We start from the raw sequence: 20,200 nt of genomic DNA, 5'->3' as shown, positions 1-20,200 counted from the left end.
CTTTTTGCCTTATTCTTTCAGGTCTTTCTTGCCTTTCTTTGTAGTGGTTTCTTTGTCAACTGAGGTGCAGTGAGGAGCCACATACCTAAATGTATCTCCGCCAGCTGAGTGGATAAAACACGTTTGGGCAATGAAGGGTGTCTCTTTGTGGACACAGTGCAGGCTGGAATGTGGATGTAGTTGCCTGAGCCAAGACTAACTCCTTGAGGTGAATGTTTTATTTCTTTCCTGTGATTAAGCTGGGAGTGTGTTAGTTTGGAGTAGCAATAGGTTTAAGGAAATGATTTCTTTTTGTTTCCTTTTCACTGTTTCTAAGAAATTATCGTGTTTTAAGAAATCAAAACAGAGGCTGGATGCTTGCTCTGAGCTGTTTGTCACCAAAGAGAAGAAAAAAAGCAATCTTTACCAGTGCTGATTTTTTTTTTTCCCTCTTAGGAAAAGGGTTTTTTCCTAGAAAATGAAAGGAACTTGAGTTTTTGAGTTGGCAGGTAATTGATACGTATCTGCTTCGTCTGAAGAAGTACTTAACTTTTACATAACTACGTATGAGTGTTTAGGAAGCTGGCAAGCTGCAGTGGACTGTGTGTTTTTCATTATGTCAGTGTTTTTAAACTTGTTGAAAATGGGCTTCTTTTATGGGTGGTTAGAATTCCTTTCAAGTTGTCATTCAGAAAGCCCCAGAGGGTAGGGGAGCTGTGACAGCTCAGCAGATCGTGCTGTGCCCGAACTCCAGGCAGGATGCTGCTGTGCCCTGAGGAACAGCACGTGGCACGAAGCAAAGTCTGGTTCAGCAGCCCCGCTGTGCTCTGGTTGGCAAGACTTGGGGCTTTACAGCGCTGGAGTAACTGAGGCAGCGTGTGAGATACTTTGCTCGGTCTCATTTTTGCTGCTCAAGCTACTGAATGCATAACTACCTGATTAATGCAGAGATTTTAATCTTCTGACCCCCTTGCAAACACTTATTAATTGCACTCGTGGATTTTAAATTTGTAGAACTGAAAGGGATAATTATGATTCTGTAATTTGGTATCTCCATGCCACTGAACACAAATCTTTTACTAAATCTAGGGGTTTATTTATTCCCCTCGCTTTGAAATGTGCTCTTTATTTAAGCAATTTGTTTTCTAGACAGTCAACAAAATTTCTTAAACCATTGTCAGGCTTGTTGCTTATAGGATTATCAGACTGGTATTAATTTTCACTTATTAAAAGTCAAATGAGCAGAGCTCTTAGAACTGCCTCAATATAGGGCATATTCAGCTCATTGATGTTGTTCTTCGTTTGCTTCTTAACTTCCTATTTTCTTTATAATTAAGAAAATTGTGTTTACTGTGCTGTTTGGTTGCTATTTGTCATGTTTACATGGGTGCCAAGTAACCTGCCTCTTCTCTTGCTCCAAAATATTTTTTTTCCAGAATATTTTTTCCCCGTATATCAAAGGTAATTTTACCCTTTTTGAATTATATCTGACATAAACTTGAATGGCTTGAATGTTGAATATTTGCTAGGACCCTCCATCATTGTCATCCTCATTATCATCACAGCATCCAGAAGAGGATTTCTGGCTCAGGAGTATGACATACTCCCTTTTGATCCTGGATGTTTCTTGGCCTCACTGGGGCACGTGTTACTCTCTAGGTCTTGTGAAGAAAATACAGAACAAGTGCAAAAACATCCACGTGTTTCTCTCTTCCCTGAATCTTGCTGAAGTCCTGTAAACTGGATTTTAAGAGCAGTCAAGATTCCCCAGTCTCCTTTTAGGTATCTCGAGTCAGATGTTTGAAATGTTTCCACTCAGCAATTTATAAGAGGTGCTGCCTGCTCTGGATTTCTCCCTCTCCCTCAAAAATACACCTGTTTGGTGTTAAACCTCTTGTATTTGAAGAATCGCTGTCCTCCAATGCTGATGTTTGCAGAAATAGAATGACTTAGAAATGAGATTTTTTTGGTAAAATGGTGTGGAATTTAGTCTGTTTGCTCTTTCAGTTTAGCGGTTTTTTATATAAACATGGATTTGGCTCAGTCTTTCCCTTTAACCCCCCCTTCTCCCCCCACTTTTTCTATTCTGTTCCTATTTGCAGGAAGTCCTTTACCACTGGGTGCCACTGTTTGATTGTTCTTAACATTTGCAACAGTGAAGCCCTTGAAGAAACTGTCCACTCACTCTCTGGACTTCTGATTTTGAATCAAGACTCTATTTTCATATGGAATCCTATTTTTTAATGTAGTTAAATTTTATTCAACCAAACTTGCCCTGATTTTTAATTTAGTGGCCTGCACTGATTGGTTTACAACACTGATGGTACACTGTAGCTGCAGGGAGTATAAACTGATCTTATTTGCTTTTCTAATCTTAAAATCTCTTTAAAAAATGCGTCATTTCAGAAGTGCATGTGAGTCACTGTTGACCCATGTATAAATAAATTGCTTGTTACGTTTGGGGATTAATCTAGTGGCAAACTGTGCTGTTGAGTGCCTTTCCTAAGAGGCATAATTTCAATTATCTCCTGAAAGTCATTTTATTGCGGTATAATAATTACCTGTGCAGTGTATTGGTGAAAGTTATTTGTATATTCAGTTTCCTGCCTTTGCTAGTCATGATTTATTCCTTTCAAAGGAATAATATAGATGAAATGGTGTGGGGTGTGCACCACATGCTGTTCTGTGGGATGAAAACACTAAGGGTCTTTTTGTTGAGAGGTGTCCAAAACACTGGGTCTTCTCCTTGCCATCAGGATGGCTTTCTGCATTCCTAACCCTGTTCCAGGGATTTCAGTAATCACAATGTCCTGAGCGAAATGAGTATGGGGAATACAAAGTCTTTAATAAACGTGCTGGAAGGTTTGGAAAGATAAATGATGTAAGATGCACTGTCTGCTTTATCTGCAGATAGTCCCTGATTGGAATCACAGTGTTACAGCAAGTGGATTACAGACCAGGATTTAGGGAAGATGGGTGCTGTTCACAGTGTGCCAGTCTTCATCCAGTGTCTTTTGTACTGCCTGTATTTAAGTTAAGATGCTAACTAGTTTGTTGCAGGGAAAATCTGTACCTGAGTTTAGTCTTTGTCTGACGAAAAGGGGACCTTTTGGAAGATCTCCATCTCCTCTCCCAGAACTCTTATACCTCCTGTTGTGGTAGGAGGGGAGAGGCACCTCTCATCACGCAGCTGCATTTGACACCTCCTCAGCATTTTAACCGAGCAAGAGAAGAAAGAAAGGCAACTATTTAGAGCTGGTACTTTGAGCTGTTTTCAAAGCAATTGGCAGAGAGCTTCACTGTAGATCTTGCAGCTTGAGGGAAGTTTCTTTTGGATTAATACAAACTCCTGCTCATTGGACCTGGGGTTTTTAGTGGAAGGTGTGAGGCCATTCTTAAAGCTGTCTTCCTGCATCTTTTTTCCAAGTAGACACTAAGAAACCAGCCGTTCTGTCCTCACCAGCATTGCTCTTTAGCCCTCAGCCTCTCAGGGAGTCTAGGCTGTTCCCTTCGCACCCAGGACTTGACTGAACTTCAAAGCACAGAACAGAGACTGCCTGGTGGTGTTTAAACTGAATGGGAGCCATAAGCAGCTCTTTTGCACTTGAGAAAATTGTAACAGTGTGGAGCAGTGCCCCAGATCGTGCACTTGGCCTCCCTTTAGGTGTCAGTGCCAATGCAAACATCTTTAAAATGACCCCCTTTCTTCTGGTTTCTTATCTAGTGGATGTTTTATCTGTGCTTTGTTGACATTACTCCCAGCAGTACTTTAAGGGTAGAAAATGAGCGTTAACTGGATTTCTGTGAGTTTTTTAGTAGTTTTGTTGATTTTAACGTTCTCTAAAGTGACAACGGGAACAGCTTCAGTAGCCGGCAGGCTCTGCTGCTTTCCATATCCTTGACATCACTGAGATTGCTATGGGCTGCCCTGATCAAGTGATCAGCACCCTTGTTTCCGAGACAAGTCTATGTGGTCTGTCAGTCTTTTGGCAGCCATGCAACTAATGAAGCTGTTAACTGATTATACCCCAGTGTCAGGGAGATGCTGTGAGTTAAACTGTCCTGGCATGTTATGGACAGAAGTTTGTCACTCTTGCTACTTCATTTAGCCTGCTGGAATCCGCAGATATTGAAGTGCGTGACAAGGAGCAGTGAGATTGGCCTTGCAGAAGTTTGTGGTGGTTTCTAAGATGCTCTTTTCTGGTATGTATGTGAGCTGGGGCACACAGGGATGAAATAACCTTCCTAAGAGGAGTAAGGCAAGGATGGAACCATAATAAAAGCCAGATGCCTGCCAAAGGATTTAAAAGTCCAGTGATCTTAATTTTGTTTGAAGAATAGTAATGTAGTAAGTAACCTGGTAACAGGATAGTATTCAGTGAGCGATCCCTGTGGCACGGTAGGTTCACACTGCCCTAAACATGTTTGATTTTGAGGTGAGTGAAGACTCTGATCTAGTAGCAAAAGTCTTGTAGGTGGGAAGTGGCAGCTTGTTTGAGCAAAGCATGAGGTGCTGGGAGGAATTGCAGCCACCAGGACCTCTCTGGTCCTCCCCATTCCCTCCACAAGCAGTCTGGCTGTGTTTTACCACGATTCAAACCTCCTCATGCCTTTCAGCCATGGAAGACAGTGTGAATAAGAGCAAAATTCCTTGGACAGTGTCTGGCTCGAGCACCTTGGCTAGGAAGAGTATTTTGTATTCTGTTTTCAGAAACTCTTGTTTTGAATTAAAGAGTGAACTGTGGGAAGTTACTAATGATATCTATAATCAAGGATTAATCAAGTAGATCTCTGTAATCAAGTGCCTCTTGCTGCACTGAGAACAGATAGATAAAGACAATAGCGATGTGAGCTTTCATGTGCAAACAGTGCAGAGGTGGGGCCTGGAAAGCACACTCTGCATTTATGTAGCTCTTTTCTGGCTGATGCGAGGTGGTGCTGGTCAAGTAACATCTGAGCAGAGACGTGCTGAAGAATTTTTATTTCAATTCTCATGAAATTGGAAAGGGCAGAGTAAAGCAATGTTATTTTCCTCAAAGAAGGCCTCTGGGTTACTTGTGACAAACCGCAAGCCTACGCGGTGGTTTAAAGAGCTAAAAATGTAAGTCTTAAAAAATAGCGTCTGATGGTTTACAGTGCAGCTCAGAACAGATGTTGGAGCTTTTTTGAGAATAAAATCTTTTTCAGGAGTTATTCAGTGTTTGAGCTAATGCTTCTGTGGAAGATATTAGTTCAAGAATTTATTAAAGCAAAAAGGAAATCACGTGAATTTAGCCTTAATGTAACTTTTGGATCTGATCAAGTCTATTATTTTCAAGTCCATTGGTATTTTTAGGCATTTATTTATCTGCTTTTTTAAGGGGCCTCAACTCTGCCTCTGCTTTCACAGCTGGAAATAATTGTGGGAATCATCTGAAGGGTGAAAATACCATATATGTGTGTAATAATATAAATATATGGTGTCTCACGGGAATTTTTATATTCAGACTCCATATGTAGAGGGCCATTTCTGGTATGAGGAACATCACATAGAAAATAAATGCAATTCCCTGAATGCCATATAAACATGAGGGTTTGAGGTTTGCATGAACTCCTCTCTCCCGTGGAAGCCATGGGAGCCCTGTTGTAGCAAAAGCTCTGACAGCTGCTGAATCAACCTGGCATTGTTAAGATCTACTTGGAATCTGTTAAAAACACTAGTGGCTGTCTGCAGCTCTCTTTGTACACGTTTCCAGTGTTACTACCATTAAGGGACTTTTGTGGAAAAAAACCCAACTCTGTAGATAGAATAAAAAATAAAAAACATTGAAAGAAAACGTATCTGGTTGGACAAGTTCCCCAAATGACTCGCAGGCTTCTGGCATGCTCTGGTTTGGTTGTATCTCCTCAGTATGATCAACTTTTGAACAGTGTATTCTCTTCTTCCTGAATTTACTTGCCTTCCAAGGAAATTAAATGAGAGAATTGTGAGTATGTGACCACTTGGTCTTGGCTCTTCAAGACTGAGGTACCTGTATGGTAGTACTTGATTGCTCTAAATGCATCTTGTCATCTGGAAACATTAAACTTCTGTCTGGGAGGATATTTGAAGTAATTTTTCTACACAGGCATTTTTCTTGTCAAGTGGGATATTGAAATTGCTTCACAGTTCTGTTTGAAGAGTTAAAATTCCTCTCCCATACAGGATCCCCCGTTTTTCCTTTCTTGATGAAAATCCACATGTACCTAAGATTAGTCACAGACAAAGACTATGAGGGTTACTCAGGCACGACAACATAAGATAGAGAAATGTTTTTGTGCTGCTTGTGCAGCAATAACTAATTCAGCAAATGCACTGGAAAAGCACCTGCCAAATTAGTGGGTGTATTAAACTTGAGTCAAGCTGAGCTAAAACATCCCCTGAATCCAAATCTCCTTTGTTTTGGAGCAAGGTAATGGGGAAACACAGAAAGGGATTGTGCGTTCTCAGTTGATCATGTAACAGCAGATGGTTAAAAGGAGCCTCTCGGATGCTCTTAAGGCAGCATATTCCTGTTAAGTGATTATTTGGATTATTAATGTCCCACTGTAGCACCTAGTGATGATCTGAAAGCAGCTTTATGGGCTGTGACTTTTGTGGTGATGAGCACTAGAGACTCGTGGAATTAATAATGTTTTAATTGTTATTGCTTGAACATTGATTAATTTTTGTGTAAGGACTTTTAAGGGATTCTGTCATCGAGCTTGGCTGGTTTGTTGGTATGAACCTGAATCTCAGGGCTAAACTGCTCTGTTCCTGTCAGCCCTTGGTGTGGTGAATCCTTTGTGCCTCAGTTTCCTTTTTTTTTCCTTTTTATGTGAAACTTGCCTGTTCTTTTGTAAATGTTTGCTTTGAAAGGGTGTGGGCAGAGATCACACTATCTTAATTGTATTGTTTGTATATAATACTACACAGTGACTGCACAGGACTGAGTCAGTGGCCTCCAGCCAGGCGGAGGTTTGCAAAGGGTGTGAGAGGATTCACTGAGTGGGAACTGGGTGCCCTGTGGTGCTGGCTCTGCTTGGAAATCCTAGCCGAAATCATTTGCAGCTTAATCACACATGGAAAGAGTCTTCAGTTTCCCAGGGGAGTTTTATTCATTCATGTTTGCTGCTAGTAGAGTTCATATTACAGTGGGGAAACCACAATTCCTGACCTCTGAGTTGAATACATGTGTTTAAAAATAGAGATGGGACAGTAGAAAGAAGAATAAATAGATTTCACTCTAAGGGCTTGCTCAAACCAAATCTATGTGCTGCAAAATATTGCTTCAAACTTTGAGAAATGATTGAATCAAATTGTTTTTCAGGGACTTGTGTTAAAAAAAAAGAAATTGTAGTTCTTTTAATGACAGACAGTTGTAGGTAATTCTGCATTTTTCATCTTCGCCTAAGCAAACAAGACTTATCTTGAAGCAGCAGCAGGTTATTTTCAGATTTACTTTAACGGAGAGCTGTTCATGATAAATGGCTTCTAGAAGGCTCACAGCCCCATCATTGCAACAGAACTGATAGAGGAGTACAGCAAAATAAATATTTACAGGGGGTGTTTATTTTGGGTGGAGGTTGGATGTGTAATATTTGAGTTGTTTTAGTTGTAGTAAGCCTGAAATGAACTGAGGAAGTATGAAATGTTACGTAAGAAAAAAAAAAAAAAAGATCTGTAGCTAGTTTATTCACTGTCTATGGTAAAGAGAACAGACCTCTACAAACGTTTTATTAACAGCATATAACAGGTGCTGTGTCGTGTGTGTTGAGAAGTTTGCTGAGGTTTGGGGTTTTGGGGGGGTTGATTTTTGTTTATATATTGGATGCTATTGAACAGTGAGGGATTTGAGTTATGAGTTCAGCAAAGGGCCACCAAGATGGGCTGTGGGCTGGCATGCAGGTGCTGTGGTGGAGGCTGAGGGACCTGGGATGGCTCATCCCGGAGCAGAGCCTTGGGGGACCAAACAGCAGCCTCCTCTGCCTGGGAGGTGCTTACCAAGAAGGCAGAGGCAGACCCTTCACCAGGGCACGCGGTTGGAGGGTGAGAAGCAACAGGCATGAGTTGAAACAAGAGATTCATGTGGGTGTAAGGAAGAACCACCATGAAGGCAGGTGAGAGGGTTGCCCACAGAGGCTGTGCAGCCTTGGAGAGCTTCAGGACCTTACTGGGTAAAGTACTGAGCAATCTGGTCTGAGTTTATAGCAGTTCCTACTCTCAGCAGGAAGTTGGATTAGAAGTCTTTTCAAGTTTCTTCTGAACTCAGTTTTCCAATGATCCTGTATATTTGGCACCATATATATTGTATATATGGTGATAGATGGTTGGTTGATTGAAGCAGGGAAGACTGAAGGGATGATGGGAGAAATATTTTTATTGCATGGTCAGTGTCAGTAAGAGGTTTGTGTCATGTACAGCAATACACTTACATGGTTTGGAACTGTGGACAATTTTTATATTAATTTCAGAGGTCCCTGTGAGACCTGACACCCCCACAGCGTTCAGAAATGCTGCATATGAACTTGCCTTAAAAAAACTCATGAAGGAAGCCCCCCTGAGAGCAGCTCACACGGATGTTGTGATCGAAGTTACTCCACAGAAACTTGATGTGTGAGATGTAGCACTCAGAAAACACCGTCCCCATCATCCATTCAAACAAAGAAGCTGAAAGGTCTATGCTGGGTCCATTGGACACGCTCAAAGCCAGAGTGTCCTCCCTTCATCTGCTGAAAATTTAATGCTGTAATTGCTTCTTTGCCTGTAAGCAGCCCAAGCTGGGTGATGATGGTACTATTCAGTTTTAAGGTACCGTAGTATTAATGGAAATCTTTCAACTGTATCAAGTGGATTTCGATCAGACTCGAGCAACAATATGAGATTCCTACTGAAATAAAATAGTGTAGGGATTTAAACTGCAACTGAACAAAGGTTTTGTAGCCCATGGAGTGAGAGAGGGAGGGAAGGGCTGGTCTAAATTAAAGCACATATTCAGCTTTTACTGGAAAATGCACAGCAAATCCCAGTGATTCTCTGATTTGTCTCGTAGCCCCGTGTGTACAGTGCGCACCATTCAGCTGCTCTGCCTGTCAGGCGGGTGGAAGTCTCTCGCCTTTTATTCATGTCCCATTGATGCATCTCTGCAAACCCACAGGCTGTGAGATTATATTTTGCATTTCTGTTTGAGGGGCCAGTGTTTCATCAAACTGGCTGTTGCAGATTCTGATGCAGGCAGAATTGCTCTGAATGTACTTTGTTTTGGATGCTGAACTTCTTGTGATTGAGGCTTTTTAATGGAAAGAGGTATGAATGATTACATATAAATTATTTGAAAACTACAATTTACTTGTCAGCTTTTGATTCATAATGTTGTGATTTGATGTGCAGATAACTTTTCTATAGGTAAGTTTTCTATAGCAGGATAGGAAAATGCCGCATTTCCAAATGATATAAATCATCAATTGCCTTCAGATCTGTGGATTTCTGTGGATTTTTCTGTGGCCTTAAAGAAACAACCTCACCTAACCTAACTTTTTTCCTCTACCTTTCCACTCAGAAATCAGTCCCCCACCCCATTAGCTGCAGATCTGACAATTTCCACAGGGGAGCCTTTTCTCAGTACAGTTCAGGGCTTATCCACAGGTGTTTTCCCAGTAACTGACCATGATACTGATGGCAGAAAATGAGTCTCATTCATAGTATTTAATATAGTCAGTATTAAAAATGTCTTTTGGGGACTCAGTACTGCTGATCTAAAAATGCTTCATCTGAATAGGCTTATTAAAATCAATAGGGGTCTTCCCACACTTAACCTGAATTATTTGTCTAGTTCCTCATAAAATGGTGGGAAGTTGTGTCTCCAAATCGCTGGATGAAGGCTGTTGAAGATGCCACTGTTAGGAAATTGCTGTCTACTTAAAAAGATGCTACTGATGTTTGCTCTGAGAGCCTTTACTGATGACAGACAAAATAAATCCAGGAAAAGCATAACTTGACAAAGGAACATTCTGCCTTTATGTTTTACTATGTCTTTAAAAGGCCTTTTGGTGTAGATTTACTACAGTTTTTCCCTGTTTTACAGATACTGTGAACAAGGACCCTGAACCCAAAGATCCATATCCCATTCCAAGAAAGATTATGGCTGAACCAGACTACATAGACGATGACAATCCTGAGTTAATTAGACCTCAGAAATTAATTAATCCTGTGAAGTCATCCCGGAATCATCAAGAACTCCATAGAGAACTGCTTATGAATCAGAAAAGGTAAGAGTCTAAAAATCACTTTTGCCACCCTCTCACCTGAAAGACACAGCTGGAGTTTTAGTTTCTTCAAAATGGCTTTGTACTTAAAACCCAGCAGACAATTTTTGTTGATTCAGATCTTGTAAATTAAAAGACTCCGATTCTTAACCGTAGCATTTATTTCTGTTTGAATTTCAGTTTCTCTGCAAACGCTTGCTGCAGAAGTCTTCTCATTTTGTCTTTGTGAATATTCACAGGGTCAGTTTTGGGAGGAAAGAGTTCAGTTCTCCCAGTCACGTTTCATGTAGGGTACCTGGGCACTGTAATTTGACTTTCACTCTTTATCAAGTATTTGACAAAATTTTGCAGTTAACAGCAGGATGATAAAATCTGTGGGTTTTCACCATTCCCAGCACACTGAGTTTAAGAGGCCACTTTTAAATCAAAGAAATCATATAGTTTCTTTCACATGAAACTGTTCTCTGTTTGCTTGCTCTGACTCCCAGTGCAGTGTCATGGTCTGGTGCCTGCTCTGCTGCTGCACAAGTGTTTCTTTGTGTGTTGCACAAATGCTGCCTCCTTCCTTCTGGGGTGGGATGCACAGCTGTTTCTCTATATATTGCTTTTAAAGATGTAAATAACAGTAACTTTATTTCATCAGTTTCAGAGACATGAGCACCTGGCCCAGAAATAGCTGAAGTTCTGTTACTAAATCTCTGCAGCAACAGAGAACTCATTTAGAAAACACATGGTGGAGGAAAAGCCACCAAGCCTGTTGATGCTCCTTCATTCAAACCAACAGAAAATTATGATATAAATCAGTGATTTGCTGCATTTAAGCCACCCAAAATAGACTTTCCAAAGTCTAGATTTGGGGATCTATAAAACAGAAGTGGTAAAACGGTATTTCAGAGTTCATTTGAGAGTAAAATTGGAGGTAGCAGCCATTCAGGCTTTTTGAGACTCAGGACCTTGACAAAAGAGAGTAGAAAGCTGTGGTTTTGGCTACTCCAGCACAACTAGATTTGTCTGTTTGGTAGGAAGAGTCACAATATGGAAGTTTCTCCTTTTTTTTCTTATTTTCCTAATCCTTTGGCAGTATAGTATTTTGAGGGGAGAAGAGGTCTTTTTATGTGTAATAGCAAAATCCTCACAAATGCTGGGCTTAGAGACTTAATTCTAAATGAATTGCACACACAATATAGCATTTCTTTAGTGATGAAGTAGTAGAGATGTTTTAAGAATGCCAACTGAATTGGAAGAAACTGGCCTAAATAGGTGTTTGTCCTATTTTTCGTTAATGGGATTAAACATCAAAGTCAGTTTCTAGCACCAAGAAGTTTATAGTCATTGAAAGAAAAATAGTTGAAGTTTCCCGACTTATGATCTTAATCTAAAGGATGTGGAGGCTGCAATAAATTAAGACTATTTTTTTTCTTTTAAGTTTATGAAAGCATAAAGCACTTTTAAATTGTATGGAGTTCTTTTCTTCAAGGAGAATATCCTATTACACAGCGAAGTTGTGCAGCCCTCAGTACCCACTCTTCCCTTATTGTGATTTTGATTAGCTGCAGCTGTTAATTTTAGAGTCTTATTTATTGGTGCAGAAATTAAATACTTTGAGGGTTTTCACCAGCAGAAAAAATGGTACTTTTTAGAAGAGAGTTGTGCCACTGCACTAGCCCTGTTAGGAGGGTTTTCAGTAATGTAGGTATTAGGCTTGTGTTCTGCTTCATTACAGCAAACTGTCATATGAATGGAGAACTTCTAGTGCTCTTTTAGAAGTCTGCTCAACGTGCTGCTTGTTTTATTGTGGAGGCTCAGTGTAGACACCAGCAGCTTCACTTTTCTGACCAGTGAGCTCTGAACAGCCAGAAATGGGTGTTGGAAGATATTAGCCAGCACTGGTCTGATCATTCTCCGTACTCACTCTGAGCAGTGTCTGTTGGGCTTTGAACTGGTGTAGCTATTTACTTGCAGAAATGGAGGTTGTTTTGGGCAAGCAAAGGTTCACGTAGTGCTACCTCAAGGCACTGGTCACTTATCTTAAACTATTTTTACTTACTAGGAGTCAACCTCAGCTCTGCAGAATATTGATCCTGTCCTTTCCAGAGATTTTTAACCCTATCATTTCTAACCAGTGTTGTAGCACACTTTGCTTCCTCTATATCAAAACTTTAGGATTTTTAATTTAACCAGAATGATCACTAGGAGGTGATACACGACCCCACTTAATGCAGTACCTGCCAGTTGGTTGCTTTTCCTTTTTACATAAGAGACTGAAAATAGGATTGACATTACAGTTCTGTTACAGATGTGACTGGCAACCCCATCTGATTAGACTGAGGGGTTGCATTTACTTCTGCCTTCTGCAGGTCCCCTTTGTTACAGCTGCAGCACATCTAAATCAGTCTCGTGTCTCTGCTTTGTTATGGTGCAACCTGACTGGAAAAAGCAGGAACAAGTAATGTTACTTAGCAGCTGGACTCTGGTTTGTGGCTGTGTTGATTACTGATTACTCGTGTGGAATATTCCACTGATTCTGCTCTCACTGATCCAGTAGTAGTAGTACTAGTAGTAAAAAAAGAAAAAAAAAAGAAAATTACTCCAACTTGTCCTGCCTGACTTCAGTTTTATGTGTTAAAATATATTTAAAGTAGCATGAAACATAAAATATGAACACGATCTTGTAGCTTCTGTTGCATTTGAGGCCATGAGATCTATTATGAGAAATAGGGAACAGCATTTGGTGTTGCTAAATATTTGATTTTTCTGTCAGGGTATGTGCAGGGATAGAGTGTTGCATAATAGATGGAGTCATTCCTAGATGCTACCATAAAATGGCATTTTAATGTTTTATTGGACATGCTGTCAGATATGCATATTAATGAATAATTAGGCAACCACAGTTGTATAGAAAGTAGGGAAGGGTAAAAATATGCTTTCTGAAAGCTTATTCAGATTATTGAATTTCTTCAAGTTGAAATAAAAAATGGTTGATGTTCAACTTAATGCTGGATACTTTCACATAATCATCTTCACAGGGGAGATGACAATAACAAAGACAGATTTGGGATCTCTCTGCTCTGCCTTAAGTGACGCTAATACCTGAATAACAGGGAGAGATTTGAATCTAATCATAACAAATTCTGAAACCACCATAGCATAACAGAGATAAAAGAAATAACTGAAGTCACAGAAATGAGTAGGAGTGAGTATCCATGAGCATGCCTGTATAAATAACGTCATGCATCTTCCCTAAGAGGGAGCTTTCTCATTCCGGAGTAACTGGCTTGGAAAGCAATTTGTGCTGAACAGACTTGAAACATTCAGTTGATGTAGTACCCAAAGGCTTGTGAGAGGGAGAATCCTCCAGGCTTTGTCTGGTCTCCAAGGTGACGGCAACTTTTTTATTCTAGATTTTTGTTGTCTTAGGCTCTTTGTGATGTTGAGTGCAGCCTGGGAGCTCTCACTGGAAATAGCTTCACAGCCAAGCATGGGTAAAGCTGTCACATTTTCAAGGAAAGGAGAGAGTCCACAATTTCCAGGAGCAGTGTGACAGGCCACTTTTTAGTTTTGTCCATGCAAAATTCTATGGGTAGAATACCCTGCACAGGACTGCCTAAACAAAATCATTCTGAGTTATCAGCCAACAAGGGAATTTCTCTTGTCCAAAATTTGGTTTTAGCTCTGCTAGCGTAGTGATTTGTGATTTATTTATTTTTTTTAATCCATTCTTTTGGAAGTGAGAGAATAGGGTGAGAACTAAAGATGAAAGTTAAAATAATGAATTATACAGGAGAAATACTATCATGCATGCTAAATATCCACAGTGGGTTATATGGCTTAAATCCTAGTTTAGGGTTTTGGTTAGAAACTAGGCAAATGTCTGCATGGTTTTTTCTCCTTTTAATTCATTATTTATATCCTGATGTATCTAAATAGGCAACTGCTTCAGTTTAGAAAACCTGCCTGCAATTCTGTGAGAATTTCTGCTACTTAAAACTGATCTTTCTTCTCTCCCTCGTTTAATTTGAAGGGGTCTTGCACCTCAGAACAAACCGGAGCTACAGAAGGTGATGGAGAAAAGGAAACGAGATCAAGTTATTAAACAACAAAAAGAAAAGGAAGCACAAAAGAAATCAGACCTGGAAATAGAGCTACTGAAACGACAGCAGAAACTGGAGCAGGTAAGAGGGGGAGTAACACTACCTGTACACATCTGCATCTGAGCTAACTCACCTGAGGCTCCCTTTGCAGACAGGAAAGAAGCAGCAGCCAATTTTTGGCATATTTCCTCTGATCACAGCAGATATCTCTTTTAGGATGAGATATCACACTCTGTAACTACCCATTTTTTGTCACTTGCTGTGTAGGAACTGCATATGGGGTCTGCCTTTGGTCAAATAAATCCTGCACCAACCATCAGGAATGTTCGTGGAGCACTGACATTACTTAACCATTAAAATGGTAAATTACTCAATTTTTGTAGTCTGTGATCCAACAAGAATGGCTATTAGACTGCAGTGCATCAAAACCACATTTAATGAATTTTAAAAAAACAAATTGATTCTCCTGCATCATACAAGAAACTAGATTACTTTACAAAGATTTTTTTTGTAGTCTTAAAACATGTTAGCCCATTGGTATTTTCAAATGAAGGAAGAGTTCCTCAGACCCTGAGCATGGGGATGATGTGCAGTTGGAGTTCATTGCGGTGAAGCTTTTTGCTAGGCACAGGGCCAGCCAAATGTCTCTGTGCCTCTGAAAACATTTTGTGTACCTACAAGGAAATATCTCTCCAGTGAAACACCTTGTCAGAGAAGTCACTGTGCATTAAGCATTGCGTTTATTTTTAATAAATGAATGCTATAAATGCATTCTTTAAAAGAGTATCTCCTGTTTTTCTCAGTGGAAACCAATTAAGCCAAATAATTACTCTATTAAAAATGACATATAATCCAGTAATTATTTGGGGGTTTGGGTTTTATTATAGGTTGGTGTTTTTTGTTTTAATTAGGCTTAGCAATATTTTTGGGAAAAGTTATTGTATTATTAAGCGTATCATCCTGTCATTTTCCTTATCTACTCTTGAGGGCACAGCTTTGAATGGTTCAGCTTGTGGGAAGGTTTGATTTGAAACTGAGCTATCCGATGTAGATTATGTAGATGAGAAAATTCCATTAGAAGAGGAAAAACCTGCTTATTGCAAACAGTGCCCTGACTTTGGAAACATCATAGGAATGGCATTAATTGACAACATGATTCATGGAGGAACATTGCTGTGATTTATTGAAACAAGGCATGCCCCTTTGCCAGTGAACCAGAGACAAAGGAGAGATTATTTAGGTGAGCTGTACGTGGTCCCCATTCATCAGGGAGACCTTAGTCTGTTTAAAAAAATAAAATAAAAAAAAGGCAGCTCCTTTCAGGCTCTTTTGTTAGTTTTCTAAATGTTTTTTTCTTCCTTTCTGCCAACTTACCTGCCATCCCTGAGGATCATCAAGCAATCCATGTTCTGTGCCACATGCAAGCCTGTGCTCTGTGGGCACTGTACAGCCATGTCTACCCTGCCATGGAAATTCAAAGTGTCTTCATGGGCAGAAGTCCAGCTAGGTTAAAAATGCCAGTAAATGGGCTCTCAAAAATGAACAACTAAGGGCCAAGGAGGATTTTTATTTTTTTTTATTGCTTTTGTGATGGACAAACGAGATACTCCTAAAGAGGCTCAGGTTAGATTCAGTACCGTACCTAAACAATCAGAAATCAGCTCTGTGAGTGTGCTTGTAGTAGCTGTTCACATGTCCTCCCACAAGGCACATTATTCCTTGTTCTGCTGTAAAAGCCAGAGAAGGGAATTATTGTTGTTTCTTTAATGAAGATGTCCAAGAATTTCTTCAAAAATGCTTCATCTTGTTCTCGTGCTGGGCTTGCAGAGTTTTGTCCATCTGGCAAAGGTGGACATCTGGAACATGCTAGAGCCAAGGATTTGAAAAGATTTATTGTTTATGAGAACAGATACTCCCAGAGAAATGCAACTTTATTTTTTCCATGAGACAAAGAAAGGAAGCAGTTTAAAGCATTTGGCATTGTCAGTTGTTGAAACCTTAAATTTTTTGTCTTGTGTTTCAATGATCTGTTTTCTATACTTTTCTCTTTTGTGTGTGATTCCCTTTTAAGCTGGAACTGGAGAAACAAAAGATACAGGAAGAGCAGGAAAATGCGCCTGAATTTGTCAAAGTCAAGGGCAACTTGAGGAGGACGGTCCAGGAAGCAACAGAAGCACCGGATTCCTAGAGCCAGCGCCTGCTAAGACTTCCAGCTTTCCTGCAGAGAGAGGCTTTTGCAAGTTGTCTCACATTTGCCCCTCGAGAGGGAAAATAAGGGCATCCAGCTGACACTTACTGAAGATGAGATTTTTAATTCCTGGGACGTGTGGATTAAAAAGACAGTATCGTAAACAGATCGACTTGCCAAATACAGTCCTGAGATCAATGGATAAGGAGTGTCTTTGTCAGTTCAGTGTCATGGACCAGGCTGACGTGCTTACTCAGAGATTTTAACCAGGGATACTAGAGAAACTCCTTCAGTGTTGCACTGCTTTAACTCTTGTGATCCTAGTTGAGTGGAGATACACAGATTTATATTTTGCTTTAAAACAGAACAAAAATCCTCCTGTGATATCTTATGAAGCTTTGCTGTGCAGGTAGATTTCCTCCATCTAGACCTACAGCCTGTGCATATCCCAGAAAAAATTGTGTTGGAATTTTTAGCAAATCTAGGAGGATATGTTGATCACTGCTGCCCATCCCCACTAGGATAGGCAGGTGTGGGCAAGATGAAAATGCTTAAAATTCACCAGCAGTGAAAAGTTAAGCAGCCTTAAAGCCCATTTCTTGCTGTTTGGCATGTAGAATTTGGGCTATGAAAGAGCAGAAATCTGATGATCTTTTCACCAGGGAGACTCCAGAAACTGATGTATCTCTGCCTGTAACTTACACTGTTGTGAACAGGGCTGTGCAGTGCTACCTGTGAATTTACCTCTTAAAGCAAAATGACCTGTCTTCTTCTTTCTGTGTTTTGAAATCCTGCTTTCTTTGGTGTTGTGGCCTTTCTCCTCCAAGGACATGCTGAACTGATCACAGTGTTAACACATTACTTGGTAGTTTCAAACTCATTTGCTGGAACTGAAATCAGTTCCTATCTGCCATCAGTTGCTGATCTTTGTTTGCAGGAACATCTTGCAGTTTCTGCAGTAGAGCATTGTCTAAGCCAGACCAAACAGATAATTGGAATATACTGAAATGGAATTTTTTTCCTCAAAGTAAGGCATAAAATGAAACTCATTTTATCCCGCCTTTCCTTTAGCCTCAGGAAGGAAGGGAAATGTGTTACTACTGGATCTTCAGGTCCAATTCTGTCATTTTCTACCTTTCCACAAGTTGCCCCTGTGACTTGCCATTAAATAAAATATTGCTCAGCTTGCACAGGGATGACAGAATCTGATCCTTCATGCTTATGACTACTAGTTATCCAGGAAAGCCTGGGAAGAGGAGTGGGGAACAGATTGCCCATGTAGGATTACAGAATTGGGTTCTTACCTGGTGTGATTGGGTGCAGAAAGATTCTTACCTAGTGTGACTGGGGAGAAATCCTCATCCTCCTTGTTCTGCACAGTCCTAGTTGTCACTGAAGCTGTGTTCATCCATATCAGCTGAGGATCTAATCCCTAGCCTTTGCCTTAGGATGCTAAACACAATAATTTCTACTTTGTAATTACATTGGACATAACTGCTTGAGAACACTTTTTATTAATATCAACAGTGACGTGTTTGTATTGTAAAGGTGGTGGGGGAGGGTTTGTTGGTTTGTTTTCTGAGTTCCTTTTGCTTTTCCTGTAAGTATTGGCCATCTTAAATATAGTTTCAGCCTAGCACTTAGGACAAAATGCTCACAATTAGAAATGTTTCCTAGGTACAGACTTTAATTTGTCAAGATACAGGCATTTTTTTACAACGACATAATCAGATTGAGAGTAAATTGAATTGTGATAAGTGTATTGCCATTGACTTAGACTTACAGTGTGACTCACATCTAGAAGATTAAATGTGAAGATTGTCTAACAGATTGTTCAGATTAGGGACATACAAAAGACAAAGGCCAAACATAGGACTCTTCCATGTATTTTTTCTCAACAAAGGAACACGCTGAATGCTGCAGGTTCTTCACTGTCTCCTTCACTTCTCCTGGCAGGAGAGGATCTTCTTTTCTGGCAGCACATTATTCAAACATTTGCACTGACTGAGTTTGTTTCATGTTGTTGAGACAGCCGTATATAGGAGCCTCCCACACCACGCTCATGCTTTGTGTTAGCCACTCCCAGCCTACCAGGCATCAGCCTCTTGCTTTCAACTCCTTGTTAAACTTCTGCTCCGTATGCAAAAGTCTAGAAGTCAGCGGGGAAATCCTCCTCTGGCTTGAGCAGACCATTCCTTGTCAGCCATTTCCCCTTGGTGAACATGGCACTCCTTCCACACGTGCACAGTGAAATGAAGTCAGTGGCACCGGGGTTGGTGGGGAACAGGGACCTTTTTTTTTGGCTTCAGTGGGTGTGCTGGACTGAGCCCCTCAAGGTTGAGCGCATTCTGCTTTCTCCCCCAGCTAGCTTGAGATTCAGGGTAGAGTTTCTCTTTGTGAAACACAGGAGGCCAGAAAACTCCCTTGTACATAAGGCATGAAGTTGTTTTTTTTTGGTTTTTTCAGTGGAATTAATTCTCCGTGTGAACAGAACATCAGCGTGTGTGTTGAAACATCTTTGAATCCTGCTAACCCTTTAGTCTAGGAACCCCAGCCACCTCCATGTCGTTTTGACAGGCAAAAGCTTGTCTTTGAAGTCAGGATTGGGCAACCCTTGAATGGGGGGCCAGCTAGTCACACCACAAGTGTCCTGTGCGGCTACTCAAGTAAGAAACTGCTTGCCAGTGAGCGTAAGCAATTCCTGCTCTGCCCTTTAGCTATGTGGGTTTTTGAAGCAATCCAGCAAATACTTCAGTGATTTGAAAATTGCTCACTTACCACTTTGTACTTTTTTAAAACTCTTGCTTTTGATAGTATAGTAGTAGATTTTTTAGCATTTTTGTGGCTTTAACCTTCTGTTAATATCTGCACTTGTTTGAGTGTACATATATAAATATATATAAATATAAAAAGGGAGCCTTAATGGATTTGTTTTCATAATTTAATATTTTTTGTATTTGCTCTTGTATAATTGTTTTTAACTAAAGGTATTATGAGAATGAGGGTGGAATACTTAGAACCAAAGTTATGCTTAATAAAATCTACTACATGCTTGGTGTATGTGGTGGTGTCTGTCATATCCTGCTAAAAGCAAAATGTTGGGGTGTATGCTGAGATATCTGGGTTATTTAAAATTCTGCAATGCAGGGGGAAGTATCAAAAACATGATGACTCTTGGTTCCTTAAAAATGGATCCTCGTTTGTATATGCAGAATGATTGGCAAATTAGTTGGCAGGAAGAGCTGGTTGTGTCTCTCAGCAGTATTATATTTTGAATATTTTTGATGCAGACAGTTTTTAACAGGACTGTGTAGGTGCTGTTCAGTTGCACAAGGTGAGGTGGAGCATGAGGGAGAAGTTCAGATGAGAGTCAAATAATTGTGGAAATCATTCACTATCCTTAGAATTGTTAGCATTGCAAAAGCTCCTTTCAGAAAGGCAGTGAGAAGATAGCAGTGAGCCGGGTCCTGGGTTCAAGTCCTACAAAGATTCTTTTAATGTAGCCAATGCTCAAAGCTGTGGTTGTAGTAGGAAGGCCTTGGGCATGTGAAAGAAAGTGCAGGCACAAATGGTTTGCTGGGTTAGGGTCAGATTGCTCAGCATCATTGGTAAGAGCAAAATCCTGTGTCGGTAGCAGGGGTAGGAACAGGGCTGGAAGAAATGTGGGTCATCAGATCTC

The 20,200-nt window shown here is 40.3% G+C and overlaps 1 protein-coding gene across 4 annotated transcripts in view; it reads left to right on the top strand.

Moving 5' to 3' along the window:
- FAM107B (family with sequence similarity 107 member B) overlaps nt 1-19,581 on the top strand; it is a 60,228-nt gene extending 40,647 nt beyond the window's left edge. For 3 of the 4 annotated variants that reach the window (XM_050324193.1, XM_050324190.1, XM_050324192.1), the window contains 3 exons: nt 10,062-10,245; nt 14,264-14,414; nt 16,405-19,581. In XM_050324193.1, coding sequence (XP_050180150.1) covers nt 10,118-10,245; nt 14,264-14,414; nt 16,405-16,521 — 396 coding nt within the window. In that variant the 5' untranslated portion in view covers nt 10,062-10,117 and the 3' untranslated portion in view covers nt 16,522-19,581. Of the gene's footprint in view, nt 1-62; nt 209-10,061; nt 10,246-14,263; nt 14,415-16,404 lie in introns of those variants that run through there. The other variant, XM_050324191.1, reaches the window with a different exon arrangement.
- The last annotated feature ends 619 nt before the right edge of the window (nt 19,582-20,200 follow it).

The sequence above is a fragment of the Myiozetetes cayanensis genome, unplaced genomic scaffold, assembly GCF_022539395.1.
Source record: "Myiozetetes cayanensis isolate MyiCay16 unplaced genomic scaffold, myiCay2020 scf3, whole genome shotgun sequence".
Classification (NCBI taxonomy): domain Eukaryota; kingdom Metazoa; phylum Chordata; class Aves; order Passeriformes; family Tyrannidae; genus Myiozetetes; species Myiozetetes cayanensis.
This window is presented reverse-complemented; position numbering and strand designations above follow the sequence as displayed.